This window comes from Salvelinus alpinus, chromosome 1 (genome assembly GCF_045679555.1).
Source record: "Salvelinus alpinus chromosome 1, SLU_Salpinus.1, whole genome shotgun sequence".
Classification (NCBI taxonomy): Eukaryota; Metazoa; Chordata; class Actinopteri; order Salmoniformes; family Salmonidae; genus Salvelinus; species Salvelinus alpinus.
In genome coordinates, this window is record NC_092086.1 from 90,022,752 (window position 1) to 90,045,687 (window position 22,936).

At 42.2% G+C, this 22,936-nt stretch overlaps 1 protein-coding gene across 5 annotated transcripts; it reads right to left on the reverse strand.

The window, feature by feature from the left end:
• Window positions 1–428: 428 nt before the first annotated feature.
• LOC139533548 (solute carrier family 12 member 9-like) lies at window positions 429–21,418 on the reverse strand. Of its 5 annotated transcripts, none has more exons than XM_071331706.1 (14): window positions 21,041–21,417; window positions 20,276–20,535; window positions 19,934–20,068; window positions 8,702–8,839; window positions 8,212–8,511; window positions 7,949–8,056; window positions 7,192–7,303; window positions 6,898–7,055; window positions 6,704–6,786; window positions 6,487–6,611; window positions 6,090–6,282; window positions 5,637–5,811; window positions 2,874–3,020; window positions 429–2,663 (listed from the first exon to the last, which is right to left on the reverse strand). In XM_071331706.1, the coding sequence occupies exons 2-14, from the start codon at window positions 20,475–20,477 to the stop codon at window positions 1,807–1,809; spliced, it is 2,733 nt and encodes a 910-aa protein (XP_071187807.1). In that variant the 5' UTR covers window positions 20,478–20,535; window positions 21,041–21,417; the 3' UTR covers window positions 429–1,806. The 5 variants fall into 5 exon arrangements, with proteins under 5 accessions (XP_071187807.1, XP_071187790.1, XP_071187816.1 ...); XM_071331689.1 differs by having other exon boundaries at window positions 6,704–7,055; window positions 21,041–21,159; window positions 21,373–21,405; XM_071331715.1 differs by having other exon boundaries at window positions 6,090–6,141; window positions 6,704–7,055; window positions 21,041–21,418.
• Between the last annotated feature and the right edge of the window lie 1,518 nt (window positions 21,419–22,936).

Consider the following 22,936-nt stretch of genomic DNA (forward strand, 5'->3'; position numbering starts at 1 on the left):
AAAAAGGGGTTTAACTACTCTCCGAATGCACTGTATGTGGTGCTATAGGTCACATTGGAAATTGAGATGAGATATGTTTTACTTCATGTCCTGTATTTGCATTGACTGCCATTGAAATATATTGGTAATAGGAAGACTGTAAAGTTGATGATATTGTGATGTAGCCTAAACAAGCTGACCCCAAATCTATCATGTCTTGTCCTGACCTATATAGCCTGATTGAAGCAGAGAATGATCTGTAGGTAATCACTTCCAAAGCCTGTATTCTGCCTGGATACAGATGCAACTCTCAAACAAACTTCTATACTACATATTCTAGCTATATACTGGAGTAATATACCAATAGGGATATAGACTACAACATAACTGGACTGTTGAAAATGTGCGTGTTCATTTTTGTGATCTTTAATTTAAATAAAAAATACAAATTACTATTGTTTATTTTATTGCATATTACAAACCCATTCACAAATTACTGTCATATTTGTTACTGTTTCCTCTACACATATGTTACTCAGTATGCTATACGTTGTCTATTCTTATTCTTGAATAAAGTATGTTCTGCAAAACTAGCTTGTGACCTATCTGGCACTCAATAAGAAATCCACAGACGCTGGAGAACAGTCTGTCACACAACGAGAGAACAGTACATGGATTCTGAGCAGTCAGAAACATATAGTAACTTCAGTTCTCTTTATAGTCCTATTTCTGCTTAAAGCACAAAAGTCCCACAAGTCTTGTTAAATGTAGAAGCTTTCACATAGCGCCTAATACATGCTTCAATTAGTATTTAAAAATAGCTTGCATGAATACAAAACTCCTTGCAGTAACTCCGTAACATTGTTTCCTACATCTGTACATAAGAAAAGCACAGCAGAAGAATTCAAATACTTTCCCCAAGTAATAAATTAATGGAATGCGCCGTAGCATTTGGCATAAAGTTGATACATAAAAAATGTGACAAAATAAATTAGCAATTGATATTTAATCTGCCTGTTAGTGCCTTTGTGATTGTTTAACATTACATAATATTGTCAAGCATTAGGGACTCATCTTGTTAAGAGCGGGGTCAGGAACTTTGAATTCATGTTCCATCATGGACCAGATAATAGTCCGGAAAAGCAGCATTTCAACATGACCAATTGGTGAATTACCTAAAATCCTAAGAGATCATGTGGTCCAGACAGTCGTGAGCTCTCCCAAACTGGGTCACAATCTGAAGAGGAATATGCTGGGAAAAGGGGTCAATGGAAAGAGAATGTGTTCAACATCAAATAAAAGAACACAAAATTCTAGTTTCCATAGCTAGTAAACATATGTAGCCTTTTCTCCATTTCAGAATCCAGAGTTGGAACTCAACTCTTCTTCTACTCCATTAAATTATAGTATGAACAAATAAATATACACAGTGTGCAAACCATGACAGACTGACTAGGTGAATCCAGGTAAAAGCTATGATCCCTTATTGAGGTCACTTGTTAAATCCATTTAATCAGTGTAGATGAAAGGGAGGAGACAGCTTAAAGAAGGATGCTTTTACTGCGACTGACTAGGTGCCAAATGTGTTCATTTCTGAAATTAGTAGATGTGTAAATGAGTTACATTACAAGATGTGAAACTATGTGCCTACAGAACAGAGCTATACCAATAGGTCCTGTTGTGTAGCGTGCCTGTGTGTTTATTGTCTAACTAACACATACATCATGTACCTCATATGTTAAGCAATCAACAGACTGCCCTTTCTATTATGTTCAGGATTAAGTTAGCTACATGACATATTGATCCCATAAACACACAGTGACACACTCAAAGCTCAGTGCACGTGACTGGGGTGAGACCATGAATCAAGAGGGTTGGGCCTAAACCGTGAGTCACAGCTTCCAACTGACTAAGGTATTGTTGTGATTGGCTAGAGTGAGTAGGGGGGCGTGGTAAATACAGGAAGCGGACAGCAGCCTGAGCACTGTGCTCCATCAGCAGGCAGTTGACTGCAGACAAGAAGTCCTCTGAGAGGGCTGGGGCCGGCCTCGTCAGGCCCAGCTCCCCCAGCCCTGCGTCCTGTGTCTGTTTCTGTCCGTACAGCTGCACCACAGAGTCCCAAGGCACTATCTTGATGGAGGCCCTGATCCTCAGCTTCCTCAACAGCTCCCGGAAGGTCTCCTCTTTAACCACCCAGCCCTGGTCGCTTGACTCTGCCTCCACACACAGAAATATTCTCATTCTGGCATGGCGCCATCTGCTGGCCATGTTGAGGACACACGCCATCTGCAGCAGGAAAAGGCTGCACACGTCAACAGAGGCTGCTGAGGTGCTGCCCGGACGCAGCAGGTTGAGGGGCCACACGTCGATGATCCTCCCAGCCCCGTCCATCTTGGTCCCCATGCTCTCCCCCTGCAGCTGGAAGAAGTAGCGGCCCAGACACACGTTCTTACTCATCTTGATGGCATCCGAGATGATTCCCACATACTCCTCTGGCGTGAGCCAGCGTGGACTCTCCACATGGCGGACTGGAGGGAAGTGGGCTTGCAGAGAGGGTAGATCTACCCCAAAATCATCCCCTCCGGCCTCTTCTGACTCATAGAAGGCAGGGTCTTGGAGGAAGTAGTCCTCAGGGGTGCAACTGTCATAGAACCCCAAGACCAGAGTGTTGGGCTTCATGCCGCCTTGAAGAGATAAAGAGTGAAGGAGGATAATCAAATGGATTAAAGAGTACATTGCTTGACGGGTTAAACTGTTTTATATTCCATTTTCCAAAGTAGTAATATTATTATTAATACAGTATGTCAATGCTCTTTACGACACAGTTGTGTGTGAAGAGGAGGAAAACAACAAACAATGATCCAGAATGGTAAATAGGAGGTTGTGTGACTCACCCAGGCCAGTGATGCGCAGCAGATGCTGTGTGCCCTGCCTCACAGAGGGGGACAGAGTCAGATCCACAAAGGCCTTCACTCCCAGCTTATCCACCAGACTCAGCCAGAAGTTATACTGCTGCTGGACAGGGTCTGAGGGCAGGGTGTCTGAAACAGAAGAGAGGCTGGATTGCCTGGATTCCCAAACAAGAGCAGAGCCAAACTAGTTTCCCTTAAATTTTCTATGGGGTCTGAAATGACTTGATAAAGATGAGCAAAAATGACTGAATAAAACAAATAATTCATATTCCTACACTGAGTATACAAAACATTAAGAACACCTCTTTCCCTGACATAGACTGACCAGGTAAATCCAGGTGAAAACTATGATCCCTTATTGATGTCACTATTGGAGACAGATTTTAAGATATTACAAGGGTCTTTTATACAGCTGAAACTTGTTTTAAATGCAAACAAAACACATTTTATGATTTTTAATAGGTTAAAAAAGTTTGTTGAAAATACACTTGCACTTACGAGCTTAGATGGTTTTACAATTAATCAGGTCTCTGCATATAAATACTTAGGGATATGGTTGGATGATAAACTGTCTTTTAAAATGCATGTTGACGAACTGTAAATGGCTAAAAATCAAGCTAGGCTTCCTCTATAGAAACAGGACATGTTTGTCCTCTATAAATAGAAGACAAATTGTGCAAGCTACTTTTATGTCTGTTATAGATTATGGGGATATTATTTACATGCATGCTACGGCATCAACACTTAAATCGCTGGATGCTATTTATCATTGCGCACAGGTTTATTACGGGTGCTAGCTACAGTACTCACCACTGTGTTCTATATAAAAGTGTGGGTTGGACTTCGCTGTCCATGAGACGAGAACAACATACTCTCGTGTTTGTCTATAAAGCACTTCTGAATAAACTACCTTATTTATCATCACTCATCAATATTAGAATTATAATTCCTAAACCCAGGTCTCAAGCATGGATTACACTTGAGGCCCGTGCGATTTCCACAGAGTTGGGTATGGCTGCCTTTTCCTGTTACGCTCCTTGCCTATGGAATAGCCTGCATACTAAACTTAAACTTGAGACTCTTGTCCCCCTTGCCCATTTTAGATATTTATTGGAGGATTTTTATTTTTGTATTGCTTGTAACTGTTTCGGGTAATACAAGTTCTTGTGCTGTTAGGGGAATAACCTATGTGTAAATGTAATAATCTGTTTGTCTTGTTTAGTTTCTTAATCATTGTACCTAAACTGTATGTGTAAACATGTATACACAGGGCCCAGCTGTAAAAGAGACCTTGGTCTCAGTCTGTGTTCCTTGTTAAAATAAAGGTATAATAACTTGTTAAATCCCCTTCAAATCATTGTAGATGAAGGGGAGATAGGTTAAATAAGGATTTTTAAACCTCAAGACAATTGAGACACTGATTGTGTATGTGCGCCATACAGGGTGAATGTGCACGATAAAAGATTTAAGTGCCTTTGAACAGGGTATGATAGTAGGTGCCAAGCGCACCAGTTTGTGTCAAGGACTGAAATGCTGCTGTGTTTTTCACACTCAACAGTTTCCTGTGTGTATGAAGAATGGTCCACCACCCAAAAGACATCCAGACAATTTGACACAACTGTGGGAAGCATTGGAATCAACATGGGGCAGCATCCCTGTGGAACGCTTTCAACACCTTGTAGAGTCCATGCCCTAACGAATTGAGGCTGTTCTGAGGACAAAAGGAGTTCCTAATATTTGGTATACTCAGTTGACATTTTATGCTCCCCCCCCAAAAAAAAAATTTGTAAATTATATTATTTTAAACTGATGCAATTGCTCAGATGGTAGGGGTCAATATGATTGACACCACTTTTTTCAATGCCTGACCTTGCGAGGATAACAGCACTGAGCCTTTTCTCAAAATGTTTTATGAGCTGGAGAACACTTTGGAAGGGATCGTAGACCATTCCTCCATATAGAATCCTTCCGGATCGTTGTTATCCTTCGTCTGCGCTTATGGACTCCCCTCTTCAATTCAAACCGCAGGTTTCCAATGGGTTTCAAGTCTGGCGACTGAAAAGGCCATGGCAAAATGTTGATTTTGTGGTCAATTAACAATTTCTTTGTAGGTACTGATGTGTGCTCTGGGTTATTGTCGTGCTGGAAGATCCGCAAGTGGTCAAGGTTCAGCCTCTGTCCTGGTACTGGGTAAAGTTTATGATGCCATTGACCTTAACAAGGGCCCCAGGACCAGAGAAAGCAAAATAGCCCCACAACATCAAAGAATCACAACCACATTTTAAAGTAGATATGGGGTTCTTTTCTGCTTATGCATTCTTATTATGAAGCCAAACCCACCACTAGTGTGCATGGCCTAAAAGCTCAATTTTTATGTCATCTGACTGTTTCCAATCCAAGTGCCAATGTCATTTAGCAAACTCCAGGTGTTTACATTTGTTGGATAACATAAAAATAGAGCAGCTCTTAGCATTAGTATAAAATAATTTCCCAATTTTTGGAGCATACAATATAGCTCAGTATTTTAACTATATATTTTATACCGTATGTTTTGCACATCTTTTAGCAAGGGTGTCAATCATTTTGGACCCCAGAAATGTCACACTCAGATTACTCCTTTTGTAATCAAATAGTGGAAGCTTTAGGTTTCATGCAGTCATAAAAATTACAAGCATTTATTGTAAGAGTCATAATTATATGATACCACTGGGACCAGAACCCCAGTCACGGTCCCTATAATGTTACCCAGATCTCCCAGCTTCACGTGTCCCAGCACAAACAGGCCGCCCTTCTTCAGCTGATTGACAAAGTTGATGAGCTGGCAGGAGGAGCGAGGGTTGGCCACCATCAACAACACCTGGGGCCTCCAGAACTTCACATGGTCCTTCCTCACGTCCAGCATCAGCAGATACTTACGCACCTACAGGAGAGGGGGAATGGGGGAAAGTAGATTCAAAGCACCAAGAATGACAGCGGTGACACCCCAGGGTCCTGTTTAGTGGGGAACACCGTAGCAAAATATTTTGCATCAGAAAACCTAAATCTGTTTTCTAAACTGAACACCTTCAGATAGTTCTTCACCGTTTCAAAATGATTCCTCCCTGCTGAACATGGGTGGAACTGGCCCATGAGCACATGTTTGCTTTGGTACAAGTATATGCGTGTGGTGTGTGTGCGCGTGTCTCCATGTGTGGGTACCTGATGGAAGATAAGAGCCTGGCTGATGTATCCCCAGCTGCTGGTGGGTGATCTGTAGTGCAGGAAGAGCAACAGCAGCAAGAGGAGGATGATGCTGGCTGAAGAGTAGACAGGATTAATGACAAACATCATCACCAGACAGCTCAGAATGCCCAGCAGACATGTGTGCCAGGAGAACACCTGGAAGGTGGGCCTGGGGAGATAGAATGGCAAGGGAAACCGGGGAAAGGTGAAAGACAGGTAAAAACTAGACACAATGATGGTCAAAAGTATTCCAGATAAACGCTACTTCACTAAGGACAACGACATCAAAACACAAAAAGAGGAGCATCAGCGCAAGGTCATTGTCTTCTTTTTTTAAATCAGATTGTACAACATGATACTAGGATCTGATTACCTGAAGTTGGGGGCCGATGCCCATTCCAGAGCCAGACAGGCCAAGTCGACAGCAGCATAGGCCAGCAGGTAGAACACTGTCACAAGGCCAGCTATGGCATTAAGTTGGCCTGCAAACACCACACACTGCAACACAGTCACACCAAAGACACTGTCTCAGAGCCTGTTTAAAATTCAAAAAAAACTGTCAATACGATACACCCATGTCCTCTCATCACCTGTGCCAACCCCCAGGTGTACAGCACTGCCACCCATGGGTTACCAGAGCTGGAAGTGATAGCAGCAGGAGCCAATGGAAAACCTATGGGTAACATCAACATTACATCAACATTATGCTCCTTATTCTGTGTCAGCCCAAAACATGTCCTTTGCTCTGTTACTCTTTGCGAAACGTGTTCAACAACATCCTTACCAAACAGCTGGTCCAGTGCAAGGGCATGGAGGATCCGGGATGCCCCAATCAGAGAGCACATGGCTGCTGATAGGGCGGAACAGTAGATCCCAATGGTTACAAATGGCGGCCAAATGTTTATACGCTGGAAGAACCCGTAATCCTGAACCAACAGGGTCCTACACAAAATACATTAATTAGTTGACTATTTAAAGTATATAGTAGCTACAGTATGATGAATATTCGGGCAGTCAATTATGAGCAAATTAGATAGATGACAGAGTTCCCACCACTCCCAGCCTCATCCATTCAGACCTTTCACATGTGGAGCTGGCCAGGATGAAGAGCAGGACATAGACTATGCAGGTGTAGAGGACTGCAATAATGGTGCCTTTGGGAATGGCAGCACTGGGGTTCTTCAGCTCTCCTACAGACAACAGATTAAGGGAAAGATAGTTGAACATGTCAAGTTTGAGTCTGTATGTGAAGCTTAATAAGATGTTAACTAACGGAAGTAAAATATTCCATTACCTTGAGTCAGAATGCATATGGCACAGGTAAAGTAACAGCTACACTGAGTATACAAAACTTTAACAACTGCTCTTTCCATGACAGACTGACCAGGTGAATCCAGGTGAAAGCTATGCTCCATTATTGAGGTCACTTGTTAAATCCACTTAAATCAGTGTAGATGAGGGGAAGGGGACAGCTTAAAGATTGACTTTCAAGGTTGTGTATGTGTGCCATTCAGAGGGTGAATGGGAAAGACAAAAGATTTAAGTGCCTTTGAACAGGGTATGGTAGTAGGTGCCAAGCGCACCGGTTTGTGTCAAGAACTGCAACACTGCTGGGTTTCACCCTCAACAGTTTCCCGTCTGTATCAAGAATGATCCACCACCCAAAAGACATCCAGCCAATTTGACACAACTGTGGGAAGCATTGGAGTCAACATAGGCCAGCATCCCTGTGGAACGCTTTCAACACCTTGTAGAGTCTATGCCCTGACGAATTGAGGCTGTTCTGAGGGCAAAGGGGGGGGGGGTATACTCAGTATGATGCGTGTGGAGAGTACCTGACATGTTGGCTCCGGCCATGATTCCGGTACAGCTGGTGAACATGACAGCGAACACGGAGGCGAATGACATTACTTTACCGGTGCTATAGTCCACAGTGTAGCTCGCTGAAGAGGAAAAAGAGGAAGAACACTGTTGCTATTACAGCTCTTTTTCAAACCATAAAACTAACAACTCTATACATGTACAGTTTCACCTCCCCATCAAGGCTTACTACTCCTATAATGCATCTGAAATATGACCCCAGCCAGACAGTACTCACAGCCCAGGTTGTCCCTCAGTGTTGTGCCGTTGAAGCCTGTGTAGCTGGCGTTGTAGGTGAGGGTCTGGTTGCCAGGGCCCTGGTGGGAGATGAGGAAGTTTAGGGGCGTGGTCAGCGCCAGGGGGCTGATGTAGATGGACAGCAAGGAGATGGTCACCACCAGAAGGATGAGAAAGGAGGTGCGGGCGAAGATGTGGGCGCCCACTAGGCACACCAACAGAACCAGCAGGAGAACTATGGAAGAATACAGCACTGTGTACCAGTAGCCCTGGGGAAGCACCCGCAATGCAGAGGACGACGCTAGAGTGGGAGGTGGACAAAGAGGACAAGATAAAACACTGGGTGGAATGACTCATTTGAATGCATGTGGCACCAACAATCTAAGAAATATTATATAGAATTTGTTTTCAGCAGAAGTACAAAATCTTAGCATGCTTGGAATTTTAAGTATTAGGCCTTAAACTAGTAATTATAGAATGTCAAGACTAACCTGGATCCTGACCAAATATGTCAAGTATGGCCTCTACCAGACCAAGCACATACACTCCACACGCGCACACCTTAGCAAGGAAGAACATGAGGCCAATGCTTCCTCCAAACTCTGGGCCCAACGATCGACTGATCATGACTGGCAGACATTAGGTCAAGGGTTTAAATATTACTGATCTGGTGTGCTTCATTGATAAAGGTAAGCAAAGTCACTCTGCTCAGCTGGTTAAATCACAAAGTCACTCTGCTCAGCTGGTTAAATCACATGATGCACACCAGATGTTGTCATCAGTGTATTCAGATGATGTAATCCAAAACACTTATCTTCTATCTTTTTGACTACAAAACATAAACACCCGCTGGCACTATGATGATGTTAGGGTGGTTCTGGACATGATGAATATGAGGTTGAAAATTGATGAAATTTCCCGTTAGAGATATAAGGGCTAGAATTGTCTATAAAATAATGTGGCATCAAGTTTGACTAGTAAGAACTTTTAAACTGCACTCATACTTCAGACCAATACACATTTGCAAAATATAATACCTTCAGAAAGTATTCACACCTCTTGACTTTTTCGACATTGTTGTGTTACAACCTGAATTTAAAATGGATTAAATTTAGATTTTTTTGTCACTGGCTACACACAATACCCCATAATGTCAAAGTGAAATTATGTTTTTAGAAATGTTTACAAATTAATCAAATCTGAAAAGCTGAAATGTCTTGAGTCAATAAGTATTCAACCCCTTTGTTATAGCAGCTCAGGAGTAAAACTTAGCTTAACAAAATAAGTTGCATGGACTGTGTGCAAGAAGTGTTTAACATCATTTTTTAATGACTGCCTCATCTCTGTACCCCACACATACAGATAATTGTAAGGTCCCTCAGTCGAGTAGTGAATATCAAACACAGATTCAAACACAAAGACCAGGGAGGCTTTACAAGGCCTCGCAAAGGGCACCTATTGGCAGATGGTTTTTTTCTTTTAGAAAGCAGACATTAAATATCCCTTTGAGAATGGTGAAGTTATTACACTTTGGATGGTAAATCAATACACCTAGTTACTACATAGATAAGGTCTCTACAAAGGTACACAAATTGCGCCGACAAAGAGGGCTGCCGTGCTACTAGCGCATTATAAAAAAACAAAATACTGCAAAGTTTTCTGTTATATTTCTTACATTATTAGCCCGGAAATGTTTGTGTTATTGCATACAGCCGGGAAGAACTATTGGATATCAGAGCGGCGGTAACTCACCAGCACTACCAGAATTACGACCAGGAATACGACATTCCCGAATCGGATACTCTGTTCGTAGCCCCCAGGGCAATTGAACTGATTCCAGAGGCCATTCCAAAACACCGCAGGAGGAGGATAGGTACTCGGAGTGGTCTTCTAGTTCGACTTAGGAGGCGCGCACACCACCCACCGCTTCCAAGTATATTACTCGCTAATGTTTAGTCTCTGGATAATAAAGTTTACGAGCTCAGGGAATGGATTTCCTTCCAGAGAGACATAAGGGATTGCAACATACTCTTTTTCACGAAAACATGACTCTCTCGGGATATACTGTCTGAGTCCGTTCAGCCAGTTGGGTTCTCAGTTTATCGCGCAGAAAGGAATAAATATCTCTCCAGGAAGAAGAATTGCGGGGTTATGTGTCAAGATGAACTACTCATAGTGTGATTGTGATAACATACAGAAACTCAAGTCCTTTTGTTAACCCGACCTAGAATACTTCACAATCAAATGCCGACAGTATTATCGCCCAAGAGAATTCTCTTCAGTTATAGTCACAGCCGTGTATAACCCCCTCAAGCCGATACCACAAAGGCCCTCAAAGAACTGCACTGTACTTTATGTAAACTGGAAACCATATCCTGAGCCCGCGTTTATTGTAGCTGGGGATTTTAACAAAGCAAATTTGAGAAAAAGCCTGCCGAAGTTCTATCAACACATTGACTGTAGTACTCGCACTGCTCAAACACTCGACCACTGCTACTCCAACTTCCGGGATGCCTACAAGGCCCTCCTTTCCGCAAATCTGATCACGACTCCATTTTGCTCCTCACTTACTATAGGCAGAAACTCAAAACAGGAAGTACCCATGCTAAGGACTATTCAACGGTGGTCTGACAAATCGGAATCCACGCTTCAAGATTATTTTGATCACGCGGACTGGGATATGTTCCAGGTAGTCTCCGAGAACAATATTGACGAATACACTGACGGTGACTGAGTTTATTAGGAAGAGTATAGGAGATGTTGTACCCACTGTGACTAATAAAACTTACCCCAACCAGAAGCCGTGGAGAGTTTGCAGCATTCACGCAAAACTGAAAGCGCGAACCATCATATTTAACCATGGCAAGGTGACTGGGAATATGGCCGAATACAAACAGTGTAGTTATTCCCTCTGTAAGGCAATCCAACAGGCAAAACGTCAGTATAGAGACAAAGTGGAGTCGCAATTCAATGGCTCAAACCTGAAACGTATGTGGCAGGGTCTACAGAAAATCACGGACTACAAAGGGACACCGAAGTCTTGCTTCCGAACAAGTTAACAACGTCGCCCGCTTTGAGGATAACAGTGCCACCGACGAGGCCCGCTAACAAGGACTGAGGGCTCTCCTTTTCCGTGGCCGACGTGAGTAAGACATTTAAGCGTGTTAACCCTCGCAAGGCTGCCGGCCCAGATGGCATCCCTAGCCGCATCCTCAGTGCATGCGCAGACCAACTGGCTGGAGTGTTTACAAACATATTCAATCTCTCCCTTTCCCAGTCTACTGTCCCCACATGCTTCAAGATGTCCACCATTGTTCCTGTACCCAAGAAAGCAAAGGTAACTGAACTAAATGACTACCGCCCCATAGCACTCACTTCTGCCATCATGAAGTGATTTGAGAGACTAGTCAAGGATCATATCACCTTAGCTGCTACCCTAGACCCACTTCAATTTGCTTACCGCCCCAATAGATCCACAGACGATGCAATCGACATCACACTGCCCTGTCCCATCTGGACAAGAGGAATACCTATGTAAGAATGCAGTTCATTGACTATAGCTCAGCATTCAACACCATAGTACCCTCCAAGCTCATCATTAAGCTTGAGGCCATGAGTCTGAACCCCACCTGTGCAACTGGGTCCTGGACTTCCTGACAGGCCGCCCCCAGGTGGTGAAGGTAGGAAAAAACAAGGATGCGTGCTTAGCCCCCTCCTGTACTCTCTGTTCACCCATGACTGTGTGGCCACGCACGCCTCCAACTCAATCAAGTTTGCAGACGACAACAGTAGGCTTGATTACCAACAATGATGAGACAGCCTACAGGGAGGAGGTGAGGGCCCTGGAAGTGTGGTGCCAGGAAAATAACCTATCACCCAACGTCTACAAAACAAATGATAGGTTATTTTAGACTTCAGGAAACAGCAGAGGGAGCACCCCCCCTATCCACATTGACGGGACAGCAGTGGAGAAGGTGGAAAGATTCCTTGGCGTACACATCACTGACAAACTGAAATGGTCCACCCACACAGACAGTGTGGTGAAAAAGGCGCAACAGCTTGGAACCTAAAACCCTCACAAACTTTTACAGATGCACAATTGAGAGCATCCTGTCGTGCTGTATCACCGCCTGCTATGGCAACTGCACCGCCCGCAACTGCAGTGCTCTCCAGAGGGTGGTGCTGTCTGCCCAATACATCACCGGGAGCAAACTACCTGCCCTCCAGGACACCTACAGCACCCAAAATCACAGGAAGGTCAAAAAGATCATCATGGACAACAACCACCCGAGCCACTGCTTGTTCACCCCACTATAATCCAGAAGGAAAGGTCAGTACAGGTGCATCAAAGCTGGGACCGAGAGACTGAAAAACAGCTTCTAGCTCAAGGCCATCAGACTGTTTAATAGTTTTAAATAGCCGTCACTAGCACATTAGAGGCTGCTGCCCTATATACATAGACTTGGAATCACTGGCCACTTTAATAAATGGAACACTAGTCACTTTAATAACGTTTACATATTTTGCATTACCCATCTCCAGTGGCGATTTTAGCATGTAAATCTTGGTGGTGCAAGACAAACATTTTGTGGGATGCATGCCAACAAAGCCACTACACAACAACATGAAACAATACATGAATTGCACTATACCACTGCTACCGCCCCAATAGGTCCACAGACAATGCATTCACCATCACACTGCCCTATCCCATCTGGACAAGAGGAATACCTATGTAAGAATGCTGTTCATTGACTACAGCTCAGCATTCAACACCATAGTACCCTCCAAACTCATCATTAAGCTTGAGACCCTGGGTCTCGACCCCACCCTGTGCAACTGGGTCCTGGACTTCCTGGCGGGCCGCCCCAGGTGGTAAAAGTAGGAAACAACATCTCCACTCCGCTGACCCTCAACACTGGGGCCTCACAAGGGTGCGTTCTCAGCCCTCCTGTACTTCCTGTTCATCTACGACTGCGTGGCCATGCACGCCTCCAACTCAATCATCAAGTTTGCAGACGATACAACATTGGTAGGCTTGATTACCAACAACGACGAGACAGCCTACAGGGAGGAGGTGAGGGCCCTCGGAGTGTGGTGTCAGGAAAATAACCTCTTACTCAATGTCAGCAAAACAAAAGAGATGATCGTGGACTTCAGGAAACAGCAAAGGGAACACTCCTCTATCCACAATGACAGGACAGCAGTGGAGAAGGTGGACATTTAAGTTCCTCTGTGTTCATATCACAGACAAACTGAAATGGTCCACACAGACAGTGTGGTGAAGAAGGCGCAACAGCGCCTCTTCAACCTCAGGAGGCTGAAAAAAAATGTGGCTTGTCACCAAAAACCCTCACTAACTTTTACAGGTGCACAATTGAGAGCATCCTGTCGGGCTGTAACATCGCCTGGAATGGCAACTGCACCGCCCACAACCTCAAGGCTCTCCAGAGGGTTGTGCGGTCCGCACAACGCATCACCGGGGGCAAACTACCCACCCTCCAGGACACCTACAACACCCGATGTCACAGGAAGGCAAAAAGATCATCAAGGACATTAACCACCCGAGCCACTGCCTGTTCACCCCGCTTCCATCCAGAAGGCAAGGTCAGTACAGGTGCATCAAAGCTGAAAAACAGCTTCTATCGCAAGGCCATCAGATTGTTAAACAGCCATCACTAGCACAGAGAGGCGGCTGCCTACCTACAGACTTGATATCATTGGCCACTTTAATAAATGGAATACTAGTCCCTTTAATAATGCCACGTTAAGAATGTTTACATATCTAACATTACTCATCTCATATGTATATATAATGTACTGTATTCTTCACTATCCATTCTTTACTATCTATTGCATCTTAGCCGCTCTGTCACTGCTCATCCATATATTTTATACTTATATATTCTTATCCCATTCCTTTACTAGATTGTGTGTATTAGGTTTTGTTGTGGAATTGTTAGATATTACCTGTTAGATACTGCTGCATTGTCGGATCTAGAAGCATAAGCATTTTTCTACACTCGCAATAACATCTGCTAACCATGTGCATGTGACCAATAACATTTGATTTGATACACCTGGCTATGAGCGGAGCCTGGCAGCGAAACAGTTCATTCAGCCTCATTTACTGCCTTTAAAAAAAAACATAGCTAATATAGCTGACTTGCTTAATAAACAAATGTGGTTTCTACTGACAATTGAGATGTACAAACTATGTCAGAAGGGGACGACAAGCGGATAAATGGCAATCCGTAATTTCGATTAAGACAATGAGCGAGCTAGGACGGACGTAGTCAATATAACTATTTGTTCAGCACTTTTGAAATGTACAGCGACAGAATTCAGAACATGGGCCGTTCTTACAGTGTTCTCCCTGTACACCAAGTCAGAACCATAGGATAAATAAAGGGGGGATATAAGCAGACAATGAAAGCTCTTACAATATCCGATGATGACATTTCTCACAAACAGGTTATAGGCTACACGTACACCACCAAGTCAGAACAGTAGGTGAAATTAAGAGGTGAAAATAGACCAAATTATTAGGGTGAGGCACATGGGCTACGAACAGTTTACTACACAACATACACTTAGTATTACTTTCTTAACTACAGTATACATATCTCCCTGACATATTGCATAATTTATGCAGCAGCATACAAGACATTTTTGGACTCACCTTGTTGTGCTGTGCTCACTTGAACAGGAAGGTGGTGCGGCGGTCCTTCGTGGGCAAATTTTGTCATCAAAGTCTGGCATTCTCTGGATTTATGGTGCTTTCAAGACAACTTGGAACTCTGAGAAAAAAAGTTGAACCATGATGACGTCAGTGATCTTCAGGTCGTAGCTCTAGAAAGGCCCGAGTCCTGAATTACAATTCCGAGTTGGATGAAAAATGAAAACATATTTTCCCAGTCGTAGCTCGTTTTCCCCCCCGAGTTCCCATTTGTCTTGAACTCACTAAAGTCAAACTTTGCAATTCCGGCTTAACAGTTGTTTTGAGCGCAGCACAAATAACGCTTCATTGACAGCATGGCCAATGTTGAATGTTTATAATAGGAAAATATACCCTTAAATCTTAGATTTGGGACCACACAGCCACTCCACTGTGAAAAGCAGGCTAATGATTGCGGCTCAACACTCCGTATTTTCTGCTGGCTTGCCCCACCACCACAGAAAGCACTGAGCTAGGCTGAAACACCTGCATGTTGGAGCTGCCTTACTCAGAAATCAAAAAAGAGACCATGTTTGTATGCAGGTTTATTATATTATATATTTGTATTTTTTTTTACATTGTTGGCAAACTGATGTGTGACACATATTAATGCCAAAAGAACATGCAAAACAGGCAAGACCCCAAACATTATTTTTTTTGCTAAAAATGTGGGCCTCAAACAGAGCCCCACCTGCCCTGAATGACGGGTCGCCACTGCTCATCTCATATGTATATACTGTATTCTATCCAACTGTATCTTAGTCTATGCCGCTCTGACATTGCTCACCCAAATATGTATATATTCTTAATTCCATTCCTTTACTTTAGATGTGTGTATTGTGAAATTGTTAGATATTGCGGTTAGCTATTACTGCACTGTTAGAGCTAGAAACACAAGCATTTCCCTACATCCGCAATAACATCTGCTAAACACATGTACGTGATAAATACAATTTGATTTTAATTTGATTTACAGGCATCCTTCCTAACTCAGTTGCCAGAAAGGAAGGAAACCGCTCACGGATTTCACCATAAGTCCAATGGTGACGAAAAAAGTTAGAGTTGAATGGCTGTGACAGGAGAAAACTGAGGATGGATCAACAACATTGTCGTTACGCAACAATACTAACCTACTTGACAGAGTGAAAAGAAGGAAGCCTGTACACAAAAATATTAAAAAACATACATCCTGTTTGCAACAAGGCACTAAAGTAATACTGCAAAAAAAATGTGGCAAAGAAATTACGTTTTTGCACTGAATACAAAGTGTTATGTTTGGGCCAAATCCATACACTCTCCATATTTTCAAGTATAGTGGTGGCTGCATCATGTTTTGGGTATGCTTGTGTCATGACGTTGGCCTGGGGGTAGGTTTATGACAGTCATAAATACCTCTTTCCCCCTTTTTCCCTCTCCCTACTATACTGATGTGACATAAGAAAACCCCTTGGTTAACATAGAGATTCTGGGAACATCAGAAGTTGGGGGGAAATGAACTATATTCTGGTAATCCGACCAACTGAACATATGCGGTGGTACTTAAGGTATATTATGTCAGTTCGGTTGCCCTCTGACACATTCTCATCAATGATAGAATGACATAAACTCTACTGTGGAAAGTCTAAACATCAGAGGTATCAGATTCACATGGAATTGTTGTTTAATTCAAATGTTTGAATATGAAATTATTTGTGAAGAGAATAAATGTAATTTTAGCTTCCAAATGAGAGATTTGGATTTTCATAAGTTTGGACCTCTGCTCAACCAGTGGCCCGCCCCTGTGAAGAGACATGGGTAATAAACTTTTCAGACACACCCCTCTCCCTCCACTATATAAAGCCATTGACAAAAATATAACTTTCCGTTCCGAGGATATGAGGGTGACGATCCCATGTCAGAATGGTTCAGATAATAACTACAGAACTAAGCCAACATCAGCATGAACATTGGTTGTGAATGGTATGAACTTTGAACTCGTATTCACTACAGAAGTGATACCTCCTAGCCGTTGAGTTAGCAACAGCTGCTACAAACGCAGGTTAGGAAGGACAGTCAGAGTATCCCGTCTACTACACAACGACGTTACTACAACGTATCCAGTGACCACCAGAGACATTCTTCAAAGGACAGAGGACTCGGTTTGGCAACACGGTCTTCCATCTACCACCAACCTACTGAAGCGCAGCTCAGAGTAAATATTTATTGCATTTTCCTTTTCCAAATGGGCGGTAATTTAGAATGCATAAGATACTGTATTTACGATAGCACAGCTTCGCCTCTGTTCCAGTCTCCCGCTCTTTCACTAAAACCCAGCCCCCTTTCCTTTGTGTAACAAGCTGTCATATCTGTTCCGCCCGCTAGGGACGTTTTCCTTTATGACGGCAATTTGTAATCAAGTTATGATTTAATTGTGTATGTGTGATTCTGTGTGATTAGTTAGGTATCTAGTAAATAAATAATTAAACCCAATTTTGTATTGCTGATTCAACTTGTTAGCCAGGATTCTTGCAGATAACCAAGAATTTACAACTTTCAGAATATGAGACTGAAGAAAGATGACGATTGATGTTGACTGCTATTGATGTAAAATATTGCTAAATCTTTAAGAGTTTATTCGGAAGATAACGGCTCTATAAATATTCTTTCGTGGTGTCCGACTCTCTAGTTAATTACATGTACCCGATTAGCTCAATCAGGTGATATTAATTACGGAGAAAGTATTTTATAGAATAGCATGTCATAGCAATTAATCCGGCATAGCCAAAGACACGACACTTGTAATTGTTAAGGACTGGGGAGATTTTCAGGATAAAAAATGAACAGAATGGAGCTAAGCACATGTAAAATCCTAGCGGAAAACCTGATTGAGTCTGCTTTCCATCAGACACTGGGAGATGAATTCACCTTTCAGCAGGACAATAACCTAAAACACAAGGCCAAAATCTACATGGGAGTTGCTTACGAAGAAGACAGTGAATGTTCCTGAGTGACCAAGTTACAGTTTTGACTTAAATCTGCTTGAAAGTCTATGGCAAGCCCTGAAAATGGTTGTTTAGCAATGATGGACAATGAATTTGACAGAGCTTAAAGAATTTTGACAAGAATAAATGGGCAAATGTTGTACAATCCAGGTGTATAAAGCTCTTAGAGACGTACCCAGAAAGACTCACAGCTGAAATCGCTGCCAAAGGTGCTTCTACAAAGTATTAACTCAGGGGTGTGAATACTTACAGTACCAGTCAAAAGTTTGGACACACCTACTCATTCAAGGGTTTTTCTTTATTTTTTACTATTTTCTACATTGTAGAATAAAAGTGAAGACATCAAAACTATGAAATAACACATATGGAATCATGTAGTAACCAAAGTGTTCAACAATATTTTAGATTCTTCAAAGTATCCACCCTTTGCCTTGATGACAGCTTTGCACACTCTTGGCATTCTCTCAACCAGGTTCACCTGGAATGCTTTTCCAACAGTCTTGAAGGAGTTCCCACATATGCTGAGCACTTGTTGGCTGCTTTTCCTTCACTCTGCGGTCCAACTCATCCTAAACCACCTCAATTGGGTTGAGGTCAGGTGATTGTGGAGGCCAGGTCATCAGATGCAGCACTCCATCTCTCTCCTTCTTGGTCAAATAGCCCTTACACAGCCTGGAGGTGTGTTAGGTCATTGTCCTGTTGAAAAACAAATGATAGTCCCAATAAGACCAAACCAGATGGGATGGCGTATCGCTGAAGAATGCTGTTGTAGCCATGCTGGTTAAGTGTGCCTTGAATTGTAAATAAATCATAGACAGTGTCACCAGCAAAGCACCCCCACACCTCCTCCTCCATGCTTCACAGTGGGAACCACACGTGGAGATCATCCGTTCACCTACTTCGCGTCTCACAAAGACACGGCGGTTGGAACCAAAAATATCAAATTTGGACTCATCAGAACAAAGGACAGATTTCCACCGGTCTAATGTCCTTTGGTCGTGTTTCTTGGCCCAAGCAAGTCTCTTCTTTCTTAATGGTGTCCTTTAGTAGTGGTTTCTTTGCAGCAATTCGACCATGAAGGCCTGATTCACGGAGTCTCCTCTGAACAGTTGATGTTGAGATGTGTCTGTTACTAGAACTCTGAAGCATTTATTTGGCCTGCAATTTCTAAGGCTGGTAACTCAAATGAACTTATCCTCTGCAGCAGAGGTAACTCTGGGTCTTCCTTTCCTGTGGCGGTCCTCATGAGAGCCAGTTTCATCATAGCACTTGATGTTTTTTTGCGACTGCACTTGAAGAAACTTTCAAAGTTCTTGAAATTTTCCGGATTAACTGAACTCCGTCTTAAAGTAATGATGGACTATGGTTTCTCTTTGCTTATTTGAGCTGTTCTTACCATAATATGGACTTGTTCTTTTACCAAATAGGGCTATCTTCTGTATACCACCCCTACCTTGTCAGAACACAACTGATTGGCTCAAACGCATTAAGATGGAAAGAAATTCCACAAATTAACAAGGACTACATGTTAATTGAAACGCATTCCAGGTGACTGACTACCTCATGAAAATGTTTGAGAATGCCAAGAGTGTGCAAAGCTGTTATCAATGAAGAATCTCAAATATATTTGATTTGCTTAACACTTTTTTGGTAACTACATGATTCCATGTGTTATTTCATAGTTTTGATGTCTTTACTATTATTCTACAATGTAGAAAGTAGTAAAAATAAAGAAAAACCCTGGAATGAGTCGGTGTGTCCAAACTTTAGACTTGTACTGTATGTAAATTACATATTTCTGTAATTCATTTTTTATAAATTTGCTAACATTTATAAAAACATGTTTTCACTTTGTCATTGCGGGGTATTATGTGTTGATGGGTGAGAAAAAAAATCAATTGAACCTATTTTGAATTCAGGCTGTAACACAACAAAATGTGGAATAAGTCAAGGGGTATGAATACCTTCTGAGGGCACTGTATAGGTTTTTTTGTGGTGTGAGAAAGAACCAGAGTTAAGGATACAATAGGCCCCGCCTCCCTGCACAGCACCATTGGTGGAAATAGCACAGATGGACAAGATGGTGAGGGAGATAATGGTGTAGGCTACAAGCAGCATCACAAGACCCTGCAAGAGCCCCGCATGACCAACCACAAACCCTATGGGGAAACATCATTATACAGTATTAGTATTGTTACAGGAACACAATACAGTAGACTAATGCATTCACACAGTTACACACATACACCTTCTTAAAAATATCTAGCATAGCTTGGAGCCAACAAGCATCACTGTATGTTGCATGGTGAATAATTCCACATTCACAGTCTATATTTGTATATGTCTGACATCGATGCTGCACTCACCAGTTCTGAGGAAGAGGACAATGCTGAACATGGAGAGGACGGTGGGCACTATCACCCCGAAGAATGTGTTGAGTTTTCGGGGTACGGCATTAGGAGTGCTGGCCTCCCCAGTGCCCTCGGACCCCCCCATGCCACATACTGCTGTGTCTACAGACAGACCACAAACCCCATGGGCGAGGAGGGGTGCGTGTTCATTAGACATGGCCTTCGGGAGAAGCCTATTGTATATTTAGATGGTCTAGACGTCCTTTTTTGTAACCCTGTTAAAATGTTGACATTCTTTGTATAAATTAGATTATAAAAATAAATTGGTAACAAAACTGACAATTTGACAGATTACTGAAAACATATTTACGAAAAATAGTAGGTTCTACAAACAAAAAAATAACGGGAGAGGGGAGGGTTTTACATTGGAAAAACAACATCTTCAGGCTACGATCCACCAGAAAAAGTCAAAATAAATAGCATACTTCAATGACGCGCGAGTTAAAACACTTGACTACACAACACATCATGCAACATCAACATACACCATATTGTATTTGTTACAAATTAACAAGAGTTACGCGATAGTATCGAGTTGACGTTTCTTTCATGTATCCAAAAAGGGGAAGTGGAGCTGTGACACAGAACGGTTCTTGGTGAGGTCATGCAACAATTCAAACTCGCAATTCCGTACACTTGGTGTTTGACTAATGATAACATTTTTGTTTACTTTGCAATCATGGCTATTGTAGCTATAGCCAGATGAAATCAGCCACTCACCTATTCTCCGTCAGTGGGAATAAGCGCGCGCACTTCCGGTTGTTAAACACTCACCGTCTGCATCTGGCTGCCTACTGTAGCCCACTGCTCCGTTATTTCAGTTTACAGCTGAATGATCTCTGCAAGTTATCACAAAGTAATATAAAAGCATACACAACTGTGCTTTGTTAGTTGATCTAACTAGATTAGAAAACTACTGGCTATAGTTAGCATAGGCTACAGATAAATTCTCCAATAGCTCATAAAAGGTAGAAATTATAATGCCGCAATCTGACCAGTTTTCATTCAAATCTACATGCGTATTCCCCCTATTACAATGAACATTGACCTACTTGCACACTCATCTAGTTACTTGCTATTTGTTATGTGCTGGTCACGGGACAGTAAAAACTGTTCATGTGACTGCCAAAAAGGGGAGGGTGAAAATCTGTCTGTAGCTAGTTTCCATCCAATTGGCGACAGATTTTCATGCGAATATTCTAAACTGCGCATAAAAACAATATGCGCATTTTCCCACCAGAGATGTATTTCTATCAAATTGATAGAACATGTGCGTGATGACGTTGTGCACATACAAATACCGTTTGCGATTAAATTCCCATGTACCGAATAAAAAATACAAGTTAAATGGGTTTCCAACTCTACTGATGGTTTTCTCACAAACGTGCGCTCTAGCTAACAATTGCTGCTAACAAATAGCTAACCTGCACACTTGTGGCTAGAGCGCATGTGTAACCTACATGAGATTATTATGGCCAAAAGAGCGAGATTTTTTATTTTTCTTAAACGGCAGCAAAACATCGATTATTATGTCACCAGAATAAAATCATCACTTTCACCACCCTGTGAATGTCATCATCATGTATTTAATCTGTAGTGGTGGAAAAAGTATCCAATCTTCATACTTGATTAAAAGTTAAAAAAATGCCTGAAGTAAAAGTCACCCAATAAAATACTACTTCAGTAAAAGTCTAAAAGTATTACATTTTGAACATACTTAAGTACAAAAGTAAAAGTATAAATAATTTCAAATTCATTATATTAAGCTAAACAGACAGCAACATGTTTTTTTATATTTACGGATAGTCGGGGGCACCCTCCAAAATTCAGACATCATTTACAAACGAAGCATGTGTGTTTAGTGAGACCACCAGATCAATGGCAGTAGTGATGACCATGGCTGTTCTATTGGTAAGTGCGTGAATTGGACCATTTTCCTGTCCCGCTAAGCATTCAAAATGTAACGACTAGACCTACTTTTGTGTGTTAGGGAAAATGTATGGAGTAAAAAGTCATTATTTTCTTTAGGAATGTAGTGAAGTAAAAGTTGTCAAAAACATAAATAGTAAAGTACTGATACCCCAAAAAATTTCTTTAGTACTTTAAATTATTGTTACATACACTAAATATACAACATTATGTGGAGGAATAAGCAGCCTGTAAGGTGCGCCTGGTTTACCTATCAAATTCTAGATTTACAATTACTTTATTTCCCCAAATGGTTTGTAATGTGAGTGATGTCAATTCAGGTACATACAAACCCATTGTGCTGATTTTACAATATCCTTTTAAGTGATAATACAGTAAATGAGATTTTTTTCTCCACAGATGTGTGGTGTTGCCCAGTCCTCCACCTACCTGTTCGAGTTAAAGACCAGAGAGGTGAAAAGAGCAGGTTGGTAGAGAGGAGAGGATGGGTTAGGGGTGCGTTTGACCGAGACTGTCGCATCCCCCCCATGTGTCCTGTCAAGAGTGCTGATCCACATTGCACAAATAAACGTCAGAGAAATAAAAGTCGGAGAGACACTGTCTGTCTTCAACACATTGCATTTGTTGCACAGAGCAAAGATACAGTGCCTTGCAAAAGTATTCATCCCACTTGGCGTTTTTCCTATT

Excerpts from the sequence above, each read along its gene's own strand:
- LOC139533548 (XM_071331699.1), bottom strand. The coding sequence starts at position 20,477 with ATGTCTAATGAACACGCACCCCTCCTCGCCCATGGGGTTTGTGGTCTG. Across the intron at positions 20,069-20,275 it reads TGTCCTCTTCCTCAGAACTG|GGTTTGTGGTTGGTCATGCG; the intron begins GTGAGTGCAGCA and ends GTTTCCCCATAG. Across the intron at positions 7,056-7,191 it reads GCCAGCTCCACATGTGAAAG|GACCCTGTTGGTTCAGGATT; the intron begins GTCTGAATGGAT and ends TATTTTGTGTAG.